The sequence below is a fragment of the Bos indicus x Bos taurus genome, chromosome 6 (assembly GCF_003369695.1).
Source record: "Bos indicus x Bos taurus breed Angus x Brahman F1 hybrid chromosome 6, Bos_hybrid_MaternalHap_v2.0, whole genome shotgun sequence".
NCBI classification, from domain to species: domain Eukaryota; kingdom Metazoa; phylum Chordata; class Mammalia; order Artiodactyla; family Bovidae; genus Bos; species Bos indicus x Bos taurus.
In genome coordinates this window covers 77694642-77709114 of record NC_040081.1, presented here as the reverse complement: position 1 = coordinate 77709114, position 14473 = coordinate 77694642, and the positions used below count along the sequence as shown (strand labels likewise).

Sequence of the window (14473 nt, the reverse complement as noted above, 5' to 3'; positions counted from 1 at the left end):
TATAGCCCAGTCTGATCTGTTAGCTATGCAAGTTCTCTTAGGCATATAATTAACGGTGTCTACAAATTTCACAAATAGATATCAAATTATAATAGAATCTGGTTAATATTTACAGCCAATGATTTTATAATCCTTCAAAACAGCAAGGCTTTGGGGGCAATAAGACATATCATATGCATGTAAGCCAAATTATACTTACTGACATTAATAAGGTGATGAATGAGTTTGAGTATTCACCCTAGTAGTTTTAATATATATGAATCATTAATTACAGTGAAAGACCACTTATATTTTTCATTTGCATTTTTCTTAAAAATATAAAAATAAAATATGTTTAGTAGCCTAAATTTTAAGGAGACAGCCAGTGATTTCTTGTGAAGTTTCATCTGTCCCAATGACCGATTTCCTGGGAAAGACAATATAGGTTCTGAGAAGACATGAATTTAAAAAGGGAACAAGTCATATTCCTACTCTGCTATGTATCTGGTTATCTAGAGGACCGGTCTACATTGAGCTAGTGTCTCGAAGCCTCTGAAGCACAGGAGGGCTTGGAGGAAAGAGAAGGTTGTGCTTGTTTATACTATCTAAGGTAGGGAGAAAAAATATTTTACATTTATTTCCTCAATGCTAAAATATAGATACAAATCAAAAATAGAAAATGCAACTACATAGGTGTAATTTGCATTTAATTTCTAATTCAAAAGAGACAATTCAGTTTTATTAGTTTATTTCCTTTTGTTAGTGTCAAGGGAAGCACCATACTAGGTAAATTATTTCTTTTACTTGACATTCAGGTAATTACTTCATTCCTCCCACCTATTACTAGAAACTACAAAGTAAAAGAAACCTTTGCAATGAATGATGAATTTTAATATCTGATTACTTGAGAGCATTGGCAAGAATCAGTTTTCAGTTGTTAGAAAATATTAATAAACTTGTGAATACAATAATAATAATAGTACTTATTATGTTCCTGGCATGTTGTAAGCAACTATGATATATTAACTCGATCCTTTCAAGGTCCCTCTGAAGTGGGTACTATTTATATCCGTACTGCAAAGACACTGAAAAGTTCAGCAATTTACTGAAAGTTCCTAGGTTAACACTTCATAATCAAAGCTGCTATGTAAAATACAGCTACATATTAGACAGTCTTCTGCCACATAACACTTAAACTTGGCTTACATAAATACAGCTTTACTGGTCATATCTGCATGAAGAAAAATCTACATTGTGTGGGATGTTGATGGGATGGAGAATGGGAAGTAAGGGAAAATAAAATTCACAGTACTAGCCAAGTCATTGTTCCAGGACAAATGCCTTTTTGGTGGTTCTCCCACTCAAATGGGGCACATTTTTGCAGTCCACAGCTGGGAGGCGGGGAGGCACCTTTTGATAATTCAGACATATTGGTAGCAGCTACCTACCAAACCTTGTTTCTAAATTGAAATTTCTGATGTCAATTCAACTATTAAAAAGAAAATGAAAGCTGTAAATATTATTCATGATGATAGAGCCTAATAAGATCTCATTTCAGAAAATATCACAATTTCTATATATATCTACAAAAAGAGTGGAAACATGTAACAATTATTATAACTGAACTACCAGAGAATTTCTCATCAAATGCTACATATCTGGATCAAACTCAAGTTTGCTAATCTAAATACTCAGAATTCAGTTTGGCCAGTAGAGACTGGGTAGGGGATACAGGTGGGAAACCTAACCTTAGCTACCAATTGTTTCTACTACTATCAGGAGTTCCGAGCTACCAAAAATTTGAATTAGCGTTCCATTGTCCTGGGAGCAGCTTGAGAACTGAGGATGACTTCACGGTATATGCAAATTGTATATATTTAAATGAACAAAGGAACAAGCTGTCCTGTGGGGTTTGTGAAACATGGCTTGATCAGAGTTAGCTTTCTCTGAAACTCTCTGTAAACAACCATCACCTCAGGGCTCTCAAAAAGCTCCTTCTCCCTGTGTATACAGAGGCATGGGTGAAGTTAACTTGATGTTAGTTCTGGGATTTGGGGAATTGGTTTCATGAAATTCTGGATTTGTATGAGTGTGTAGCATTGTGGCAAACAAGTCATCAGAAGAAAAATGTCTGAAAATGTATACTGAGCACTTGGAAAACATCTTCAAAATATAGATATTCCAAGGACAATGTAATGAAAGCTTTTAAAGAGATGAGGTGACCAAATAACAAAATCCCCAAGAGAATGTCTAAGAATGATTTCATAAATTTGAAAATTATCAATAAATCTTCCAAAGTCTTGCTTGATTCCAAGGAGTACAATCCCAATGGTAATCAAATTTATCACATTGAGGATTCTAGACAAATAATCTGATACATAGGATATAACTAGTTTGTTCAAGAACCAACATTAGAGATAATTTGAAAAAATATAAACCATTGAGAAGGATTTATTCACCGCATGGTAGATCTTCTATTCTTAATGAATCCCAAAGATGATAATAATGGTTCTTATTTGGAAGAACAGATGATAAGACATACAGAAATTTAAGATAATTTTCTTTAAATGAATTGGACAGTGGTATGAATAGAAAAGAAATCCTGAATTGAAAATAAGACTAATTTTTAGACAACTTCTTGTAGTTTTCAAAGGTCAGAAGCACTCTAAAGACAAACATAAGAGATTTAAAATATCTAATTTAGAAAGAAAGGAAAATGAAGTTGGAAATTAAAAACTTATAACTGTAAGAAACTAAGAATGAATGGGAAGTTAGAATATATGAAGATGTAAAGATGTAGTGCCTAACATTTTTATTTTAATAATAGAGAATATAATCTTTTGAATACATAGATGTAAATAATTATGTGCTGAGGTGACTGAAGTGTTTATCTGGAAGGGTGAATCTTATATGCCACCTACCTAAATATGATACACACGCCTGAATGCAGGGAAGATAGGACCCTGAGGAACAAGACAAGATTAAAGAAGGAAGTTAAAGACTAGCTTCAGAGATACTATATGAAGAAATAAAATTTTAAAGTACTGCACTCATCTAAGATAAAAAATAATGAGATGAGAACAAAATGAGGAGTTTCTGACTCGGGGGACTAGGAAATTAATACAGGAGATCAGGAAGATCACTATGATGTCTCCCCATTAAAGTCACTGAGTGAAAGGAAGAATATATATCCTGAAGGAAAAGATCACTGCATAGGCATACTTCAAACAAACCATAAAGTCAGTTTTACCCTCTCCCCAAAGTCATCATCAAATAACTTACTGGGTATCACAAGAAATTTTGTATGCTTTCTTCAATAACTTTAAGAAGTATCCTTTAAAACTAAAGATTTTTAAAAACAGATTTAATATATAATCAGACAATATAAAATATTATTATTTTCTTTAAATATATTTTAAATTGACCTAGTCATACATAGCACATATTCCAAGTTGATGAAATTTCTGAGAAGGAACTAAAAAGAGCAAAGCAATCTTACATAGTGCAATTGACCTTAAAATCAAGGTCATAAAAATTATTCATTTAAAATAATTTTTAATAAAGCTACATGCTTTCATGTCAATATAAATCTAGATCACAATGCTAAGCCAAGTAGTTTACATGTTCTCTGTCTTCACAGTAAGCAAATAAATGCTGCATTATTACAATCAAACCTCATCTTTTGTTTAAATAATACATTCTATGCTTTCTGTGATCATTAGATACAAGATACTAACAAAAAATCTTATTAATAAGAATAGCTTTGAATAAAAGAATAGTTTTCTTAAAGGAGCATACTATACATTTTCTTTTTTTTTTAATTTTGTTTTATTTTTAAACTTTACAAATTGTATTAGTTTTGCCAAATATCAAAATGAATCCGCCATACATTTTCAATGTATTATTTCTATATATTATTTAAAGTAAAAAGAAAATCTGTCACTATGAAAGCAATTTATTTCCTAAACTTTGGAGGGATGTGTAGACAATATATTTGCTCTGATTTAGAAAGTGTGTCAAAGAGTTAAGAGTATTCATATTTAAATTTTCATAAAACTAATCATAAAAGTAAACTTAAAAAGAGAACACTTGTGAGATACTATGTAAAATAAACTGAAAAAAAATACAAGAAGGTAATTGTTTTATTTTAATGTATTTTCTTCATATTTGCAAGAATATTTGCACTCACCGTTCTACTTAAGCAAAAGTGTTGTAGAAAATTTAATATCATCACTAGGTTATAGTTACTTTATCACTACCACACATATAAGCATGGAAGTCAATCAAGATTTATACAACATGGATGAATCCCTAAATCAAATTTAACTTAGACACTATTTTTTATAACTTCTTTTATATAAACAAGATGCAACTTATTTGACTGAAAGTAATCAAGAACACCAGTATTTGAATCATTCTTAATCATAAGCCATAATTAGTGAATTAGTTGTTTCTAAGTAGCATTTGATGTAACAAAAAGTAGACAGAAGCAGGTTTAAAGCAAACAATTCTAGTTTGGAGCTAATAAAAATAACAATATTGATCATAAAAAAGTCATGAAAATAACCACCGAATGTATGCATCAAAAAATGTCTCTTTTAGGACAGTCTGATTAAAATGTGCTCATGCCAGCACCATCCCCAAGATAAAACTATGTTCCAAAGATCTCCCAGCACAGACTGTAGTGTACCCCAGCTCTGCACAAACATTGTTTCTACCCATTTTTACTGCAGTCAATTTAATTTTTTTTTTTTTAGTCAATTTAATTTTAATCTCTCTCTCACACACTCACACATACACTTATGATGGGGAAGGGGAGGAGCGGGAGAAAGTGAGAGGGAGAGAGACAGAGGGAATAAGAAAGATCAAGCACAAACAAAATAGTAGTTAAGGGAACACCGTTTTTAAAATCTAAATGATATTCCAGAAAAATTTTAACCAGAAGCATATACACACCGAAAGAATTATTATATACATATATGTATAAAATTTACATATAGTGGGTTTTTCCTTCTGTATCTTTAAATATCCAATATTATCTGAACACATCTTACTGATATTAAGATTAGACAGGATTTTTCCACAAATACACAGGTTGCCTTAAGTATATTAGACAGTATAATTTTACTTCCACAAAGACTAAGAAATTGCTCTATACCTGGGACAATGTGAAACTCTATGATGCTTAGCAGACTATATAGCCACATAATTGCCCATTTTCACAGCTTCCAATGAGGCCTGACAACTCACCAGTTTACAGCAGTGGCAGATGATTAGAGAAAGAAATTTCTCACTTTTTAACTTACTTTCAAAAAAGATCTGAAAATTCAGGATTGAGAAAAGAAGCCTTATGAATAATGGAATACACTGCTACACTCAACCACATTTTATATATTTGCAATATTCCTATCACATGGAACAAAGTCCAGAAGTTGCAAATAAAGAAATGTATTTAGGAACTTCTTAAAGTAATCACAAAAAGAAAAAATATGAAAAATTATTTCTAATTACCTCTGTTGAGTGACGCTGAACTGTTTATATCTCCAGTAATGAAGGAAGACTCTGACTGCTTTCGGACCGTATCATTCCACATTCTACGAATTCGGCTCTGGATGAAGAAAAAGGAAAAAGGAAATAAAATCACTATACAGTGAACCTTTGCACAAGTCACTCTTTTATTTTATTTCTGTAATATAGGCTTATATGAGGCTTTTATTTCTGGCATCTGGCAAATACACAGCTTACACATGCTTGTAGTACAGGAGCATGAGAACATCAGGAACTAAATTAATGATAATCATTGGTTCTTATTAAGTGTATTCTTAAATGCGTATGCCAGAAGTCATTATAACTATTTAAAATAAATGTAATGGTGGTGGTTTAGTAGGTCAGTTGTGTCTGATGCTTCACAACTTTATGGACTGTGCCCACCAGGCTCCTATGTTCATAGAATTTTCCAGGCAAGAACACTGGAGTGGGTTGCCATTTCCTTCTTCTGACCCAGGGATCAAACCTGTGTCTCCTGTATTGCAGGCAGTCTCCTGCATAGCAGGAGGATTCTTTACCAATTGAGCCACCAAGGAAGCCCCAAATGTAATATGATATGCCAATATAAAAGATACATATGATACATGTATAGATACATGGAAGATACATATGAAGATACATAGAAGTGTACTCTAGATAGAATTTAGTAATTTCAATTTCTAAGGTAAAAAAAATTATTTACACTGTAATTTTATGGGAATGTAATGTTTAAATGTGCATTAAAGCTTTAGTAACAAAAATTTTACTTAATTCAGAATTTTATAAGAAGAAATAGTTTGGGATGAAAAGAACAAGTATTATTAACATGCTACTAAATTTGGAAAACTCAGCAGTGGCCACAGGACTGGAAGAGGTCAGTTTTCATTCCAATCCCAAAGAAAGGCAATGCCAAAGAATGCTCAAACTACCGCACAATTGCAATCATCTCACACACTAGTAAAGTAATGCTCAAAATTCTCCAAGCCAGGCTTCTGCAATACATGAACCATGAACTTCCTGATGTTCAAGCTGGTTTTAGAAAAGGCAGAGGAACCAGAGATCAAATTGCCAACATCCGCTGGATCATGGAAAAAGCAAGAGAGTTCCAGAAAAACATCTATTTCTGCTTTATTGACTATGCCAAAGCCTTTGACTGTGTAGATCACAAGAAGCACAAGCTGGAGTCAAGATTGCTGGGAGAAATATCAAAAACTTCAGATATGCAGATGACACCACCCTTATGGCAGAAAGTGAAGTGGAACTAAAAAGCCTCTTCATGAAAGTGAAAGAGGAGAGTGAAAAAGTTGGCTTAAAGCTCAACAGTCAGAAAACAAAGATCATGACATCTGGTCCCATCACTTCATGGGAAATAGATGGGGAAACAGTGGAAAAAGTGTCAGACTTTATTTTTTTGAGCTCCAAAATCACTGCAGATGGTGACTGCAGCCATGAAATTAAAAGACACTTACTCCTTGGAAGGAAAGTTATGACCAACCTAGATATCATATTCAAAAGCAGAGACATTACTTTGCCAACAAAAGTCCGTCTAGTCAAGGCTATGGTTTTTCCTGTGGTCATGTATGGATGTGAGAGTTGGACTGTGAAGAAGGCTGAGTGCCGAAGAATTGATGCTTTTGAACTGTGGTGTTGGAGAAGACTCTTGAGAGTCCCTTGGACTGTAAGGAGATCCAACCAGTCCATTCTGAAGGAGATCAGCCCTGGGATTTCTTTGGAGGGAATGATGCTGAAGCTGAAACTCCAGTACTTTGGCCACCTCATGCGAAGAGTTGACTCATTGGAAAAGACTCTGATGCTGGGAGGGATTGGGGGCAGGAGGAGAAGGGGACGACAGAGGATGAGATGGCTGGTTGGCATCACTGACGTGATGGACGTGAGTCTGAATGAACTCCAGGAGTTGGTGATGGACAGGGAGGCCTGGTGTGCTGCGATTCATGGGGTCGCGAAGAGTCACACATGACTGAGCGACTGAACTGAACTGAAACTTAACATTTTCGATACATTTTGTAAGAAGAGCAATGTAATTTTACAGGTTACATACTATCTTGACTTCTCTATCTTTTGAAGGAAACAAAGGAATTCAATTGATCTTTATTCATTTCCATACAGTAGGAAGTTTTATAGAGAACTGAAATTCTTACATCATTATATAAATTCTCAAATTCAATTTTTTAAGTGTCTGATAATTCAAGAAAGATTTTTCCACTCTGGGGGGAGACTTTTTCTGGTTTACTGTTTAGTTACTTTATTAGAGTTAGGGATCAAAAAAGAAATAACAGTCTTGTGAACAGGAAACAAAATATTTTAAGAAGCTTTTCCAAGGATGAAAAAGTTATAATACTAACTAGTATTAACTAGTACTAATGGTGAAACCAAGGCTCACAAAAGGGTTATATTCCAAATATATCTGAACTCAAATAATAGGAGTACCTAATCCTCAAATATTAGACGATTGGTTTTATGAACATTGGGTCATGTTTATCCTTTGGAAATACTATTTTGTTATATAGATCAGAAAATACACATATTACACATACAAAAAAAGCAAAAATAATAAAATACAATAAGAAAACTGATGCATTAAACCTGACACATAAAAAATTTTTCTATTGAAGAATACTTCAAAATTCAAACTGAAATACTTGGAATCAATTTCTCACATTTGTTTTATTGGCTAATTAACTATAAACATATTAATTGGCCTCTTTAATGTAAAAAATACAAAGGGGAAAGGCAAACACAAACATCTTTGCCTTCATGGAGATGTTAGACTAATACATGACAGATTAATCACATATAAATTAACAAAATAAATGCAAAAGTACAATATGTCCACAAATCTCTACAGAAGCATTACTAATTATAGCTGAAAACTGTGAACAATTCAATGCCTATCAATGGTATGATGGACACATAAATCATAGAATAATGTATGGTGATGAAGGGTTTCCCAGGCGGCTCAGTGGGTAAAAAATTCGCTTGTAAGGCAGGAAATGCAGGCAGACACAGGTTCAATCTGGCAGTTGGGAAGATCCCGTGGAGGAAGGTATGGGAACCCATTCCAGTATTCTTGCCTAGAGAATCCCATTGACAGATGAGCCTTGTGGGCAAGAGTCCATGAAGTCACAAAGATCGGACACGACTGAATGGACTGAACACACAGAGTAATGAAAACAAAAGAGCAACAGAGTCACCTGCAGCAACATAATGCCCAAGGAAAGAAGGAAAACATAAAAGAATATGTACTGGATGATTTCATGTGGATAAGTATCAAATACATGCAAAAGAAAAGCTACTGTTAAGATAGTGATTATGTCTTGAGATGACTGATTAAGAAGCATTCAAAGGGTTTCTAAGTTACTGCCAATATTCTAATAATTGATCTGGGGAAGGATAAATCCAAGTGCCATACTTATATATATATGGAATTTAGAAAGATGGTAACGATAACCCTGTATACGAGACAGCAAAAGAGACACTGATGTATAGAACAGGCTTATGGACTCTGTGGGAGAGGGAGAGGGTGGGAAGATTTGGGAGAATGGCATTGAAACATGTGAAATGTCATGTATGAAACGAGATGCCAGTCCAGGTTCAATGCACGATGCTGGATGCTTGGGGCTGGTGCGCTGGGACGGCCCAGGGGGATGGTATGGGGAGGGGGGAGGGAGGAGGGTTCAGGATAGGGAGCATGTGTATACCTGAAATTAAAAAAAAAAAAAAATTTTTTTTAAATTAAAAAAAAAAAAATAAAATAAAATAAAAAGTGCCATACACTTAAATTTTGTGTGGTTTTGTTAATATCTGTTATGATACACAATTAAAATAATTTTTAAGTGCATATAACAAAAGAATATGTCCTTGTCTAGGAAATCTGAAACCAATATGCTACTGGAGATCAGTGGAGAAATAACTCCAGAAAGAATGAAGGGATGGAGCCAAAGTAAACACAATACTCAGTTCTGGATGTGACTGGTGATAGAAGCAAGGTCCGATGCTGTAAAGAGCAATATTGCATAGGAACCTGGAATGTCAGGTCCATGAATCAAGGCAAATTGGAAGTGGTCAAACAAGAGATGGCAAGAGTGAATGTCGATATTCTAGGCATCAGCGAACTAAAATGGATTGGAATGGGTGAATTTAACTCAGATGACCATTATATCTACTACTGCAGGCAGGAATCCCTTAGAAGAAATGGAGTAGCCATCATGCTCAACAAAGGAGTCCGAAATGCAGTACTTGAATGCAATCTCAAAAACGACAGAATGATCTCTGTTCGTTTCCAAGGCAAACCATTGAATATCACAGTAATCCAAGTCTATGCCCCAACCAGTAACGCTGAAGAAGCTGAAGTTGAACGGTTTTATAAAGACCTACAAGACCTTTTAGAACTAACACCCAAAAAAGATGTCCTTTTCATTATAGGGGACTGGAATGCAAAAGTAGGAAGTCAAGAAACACCTGGAGTAACAGGCAAATTGGGCCTTGGAATATGGAATGAAGCAGGGCAAAGACTAATAGAGTTTTGTCAAGAGAACGCACTGGTCATAGCAAACACCCTCTTCCAACAACACAAGAGAAGATTCTACACATAGACATCACCAGATGGTCAACACTGAAATCACATTGATTATATTCTTTGCAGCCAAAGAGGGAGAATCTCTATACAGTCAGCAAAAACAAGACTGGGAGCTGACTGTGGCTCAGATCATGAGCTCCTTATTGCCAAATTCAGACTTAAATTGAAGAAAGTAGGGAAAACCAGTAGACCATTCAGGTATGACCTAAATCAAATCCCTTATGATTATACAGTGGAAGTGAGAAATAGATTTAAGGGCCTAGAAGAGTGCCTGATGAACTATGGACTGAGGTTCGTGACATTGTACAGGAGACAGGGATCAAGATCATCCCCATGGAAAATAAATGCAAAAAAGCAAAATGGCTGTCTGGGGAGGCCTTACAAATAGCTTTGAAATGAAAAGCAAAGGAAAAAGGAAAAATATAAGCATCTGAATGCAGAGTTCCAAAGAATAGCAAGAAGAGATAAGAAAGACTTCCTCAGTGGTCAATGCAAAGAAATAGAGGAAAACAACAGAATGGGAAAGACTAGAGATCTCTTCAAGAAAATTAGAGATACCAAGGGAACATTTCAGCAAAAATGGGATCAATAAAGGACAGAAATGGTATGGACCTAACAGAAGCAGAAGATATTAAGAAGAGGTGGCAAGAATACATAGAAGAACTGTACAAAAAAGATCTTCATGACCAAGATCATGAGTTCATACCATACGATGGTATGATCACTCACCTAGAGCCAGACATCCTGAAATGTGAAGTCAAGTGGGCCTTAGAAAGCATCACTATGAACAAAGGCAGTGGAGGTGATGGAATTCCAGTGGAGCTATTTCAAAACCTGAAAGATGATGCTGTGAAAGTGCTGCACTCAATATGCCAGCAAATTTGGAAAACTCAGCAGTGGCCACTGGACTGGAAAAGGTCAGTGTTCCTTCCAATCCCAAAGAAAGGCAATGCCAAAGAATGCTCAAACTACCACACAATTGCACTCATCTCACACACTAGTAAAGTAATGCTCAAAATTCTCCAAGTCAGGCTTCAGCAATACATGAACTGTGAACTTCCAGATGTTCAAGCTGGTTTTAGAAAAGGCAGAGGAACCAAAGATCAAATTGCCAACATCTGCTGGATATGGAAAAAGCAAGAGAGTTCCAGAAAAACATCTATTTCTGCTTTATTGACTATGCCAAAGCCTTTGACTGTGTGGATCACAATAAACTGTGGAAAATTCTGAAAGAGATGGGAATACCAGACCACCTGACCTGCCTCTTGAGAAACCTATATGCAGGTTAGGAAGCAATAGTTAGAACTGGACATGGAACAACAGACTGGTTCCAAATAGGAAAAGGAGTACGTCAAGGTTGTATATTGTCACCCTGCTTATTTAACTTATATGCAGAGTATATCATGAGAAATGCTGGGCTGGAAGAAGCACAAGCTGGAATCAAGACTGCCAGGAGAAATATCAAAAACTTCAGATATGCAGATGACACCACCCTTATGGCAGAAAGTGAAGTGGAACTAAAAAGCCTCTTGATGAAAGTGAAAGAGGAGAGTGAAAAAGTTGGCTTAAAGCTCAACATTCAGAAAACAAATATCATGGCATCTGGTCCCATCACTTCATGGGAAATAGATGGGGAAACATGGAAACAGTGTCAGACTTTTTTGGCGGGGGGGGGGGGGGGGCTCCAATCACTGCAGATTGTGATTGCAGCCATGAAATGAAAAGACACTTACTCCTTGGAAGGAAAGTATGACCAAACTAGATAGCATATTGAAAAGCAGAAACATTACTTTGCCAAGAAATGTCCCGTCTAATCAAGGCTATGGTTTTTCCAGTGGTCATGTATGTAGTGAGAGTCGGACTGTGAAGAAAGCTGAGTACTGAAGAATTGATGCTTTTGAACTGTGGTGTTGGAGAAGACTCTTGAGAGTCCCTTGGACTGCAAGGAGATCCAACCAGTCCATTCTGAAGATCAGCCCTGGGATTTCTTTGGAAGGAATGATGCTGAAGCTGAAACTCCAGTACTTTGGCCACCTCATGCGAAGAGTTGACTCATTGGAAAAGACTCTGATGCTTGGAGGGATTGCGTACAGGAGGAGAAGGGGACGACAGAGGATGATATGGCTGGATGGCATCACCAACTAGATGGATGTGCGTTTGAGTGAACTCTGGGAGGTGGTGATGTACAGGGAGGCCTGGTGTGCTGTGATTCATGGGGTCACAAAGAGTTGGACATGACTGAACGACTGAACTGAACCAAGTAAATCTGAGAACACTGCAGTGAAGAAGTGACATCTCAACTGAGAGTTGATGGAATTATGACCATTTTTGCATGTGTGCTCAATTGTGTCTGACTCTGTGACTCCATGGGCTGTAGCCTGCCAGGCTCCTCTGTCCATGGAATTTTCCAGGCACGAATAGGGAGTGGGTTGTCATTTCCTTCCTCCAGAGGCTCTTGCCCACCCATGTCTCCTGTGCCTTCTGCATTAACAGGCAAATTCTTTACCATTGAGCCACCTGGGAAGCCTGCCTATTTTTCAGTTCAGTTCAGTCGCGTCCGACTCTTTGCGACCTCATGAATAGCAGCACACCAGGCCTCCCTGCCTATTTTTAGGTGACATTTATTGAGCTGGCCCCATTATCTTCTATTATTATTATCTTCTATTAGTCTCTCTCTCTCTCTCTCGAAGGCAATGGCACCCCACTCCAGTACTCTTGCCTGGAAAATCCCATGGATGGAGGAGCCTGGTGGGCTGCAGTCCATGGGGTCGCTGAGGGTCACACATGACTGAGCGACTTTGCTTTCACTTTTCACTTTCATGCATTGGAGAAGGAAATGGCAACCCACTCCAGTGTTCTTGCCTGGAGAGTCCCAGGGACGGGGGAGCCTGGTGGGCTGCCGTCCATGGGGTCACACAGAGTCGGACACGACTGAAGTGACTTAGCAGCAGCAGCATTAGTCTCTCAACCTGGGCTTGCCACACCTGTTCCCCTGCTCTTACATAACAAGCCAAGCATGCTTCTGCCTTCGGTTTTGTATGATTATTTCTTCTGCATGGAGTACTCTTTCCCCAGATATGGGTATGGATAACTCTTACATCTCTATCTTTGCTCAAATACTTTCTCCTTAAAGAGACCTAACTTGATCATCCTATATAGAAGTTGTATTTCATGTACCCAACTCTGCAACTTTTTGCCCTCATAGCTTTACCATTTTCTACATACAACATATTATTATAATATAGTTATTTATTATATTTATATTTAATGTCCAATCAGTAATGTCCAATGTCTGCATATAGGTTTGAGGCTCTAGAAAAACAGAAAGTTTGGGAGTTTCCTGGTGGTTGAATGGTTAGGAATACACGCTATCACTGCTGAGGGTCCAGGTTCATTTCCTGGTCAGGGAACTAAGATTCCATTGGCCGCATGAGGCAGCCAAAAGAAAAAAGTAAAATAAAAATTCTGTCCTTTTTTGTTCACCTGAAATGGTACTTGATATATAATAATTATTGTGTGTGTATATAAAACATATATTATAAATATAACAAATATTTCAATTAATTCTTCTAGGTTCTCTCATGTGTTTTTCATGTATTCACTCACTGAAATCTCCCAAGAATTCCCTGAGGTATGTACTCGCTTATTCATTACAAAATTGAGGTTTAGAGGTTAACATGTACAATATCACAGACCTAATAAGTGGTATAACCAATATTTGACTTCAATCATTTGGCTCCTGATTTAGGAGATTATAACTTATTATACTATATCAAATAATAATTGTAAAAGGAGAAAAGGGTAAAGTATTGCAAGCAGAGAAAACTATATAATATGTAGCATTAAGCTTATACTTAAGTGTTCATGGAAAGGACCAGGACAAGCTTTAGAATATGCCAATGAAGAAAGCAAGTCACAGAAGATTACACACAATAAGATATCATTTTAAAGAAATATTTTTGTATATGGTGTTAGAAAGTGTTCTAGTTTCATTCTTTTACAAGTGGTTGACCCGATTTCCCAGCACCACTTGTTAAAGAGATTGTCTTTAATCCATTGTATATTCTTGCCTCCTTTGTCAAAGATAAGGTGTCCATATGTGCGTGGATTTATCTCTGGGCTTTCTATTTTGTTCCATTGATCTATATTTCTGTCTTTGTGCCAGTACCATACTGTCTTGATAACTGTGGCTTTGTAGTAGAGCCTGAAGTCAGGTAGGTTGATTCCTCCAGTTCCATTTTTCTTTCTCAAGATCGCTTTGGCTATTCGAGGTTTTTTGTATTTCCATACAAATTGTGAAATTATTTGTTCTAGCTCTGTGAAGAATACTGTTGGTAGCTTGATAGGGATTGCATTGAATCTATAAATTGC

At 36.3% G+C, this 14473-nt stretch overlaps 1 protein-coding gene across 23 annotated transcripts in view; it reads right to left on the bottom strand.

Moving 5' to 3' along the window:
* Positions 1-14473, bottom strand: part of ADGRL3 (adhesion G protein-coupled receptor L3) — a 945175-nt gene that overhangs the window by 28854 nt on the left and 901848 nt on the right. For 22 of the 23 annotated variants that reach the window (XM_027544604.1, XM_027544589.1, XM_027544593.1 and 19 more), the window contains one exon: positions 5491-5587. In XM_027544604.1, coding sequence (XP_027400405.1) covers positions 5491-5587 — 97 coding nt within the window. Of the gene's footprint in view, positions 1-2839; positions 2943-5490; positions 5588-14473 lie in introns of those variants that run through there. The other variant, XM_027544607.1, reaches the window with a different exon arrangement.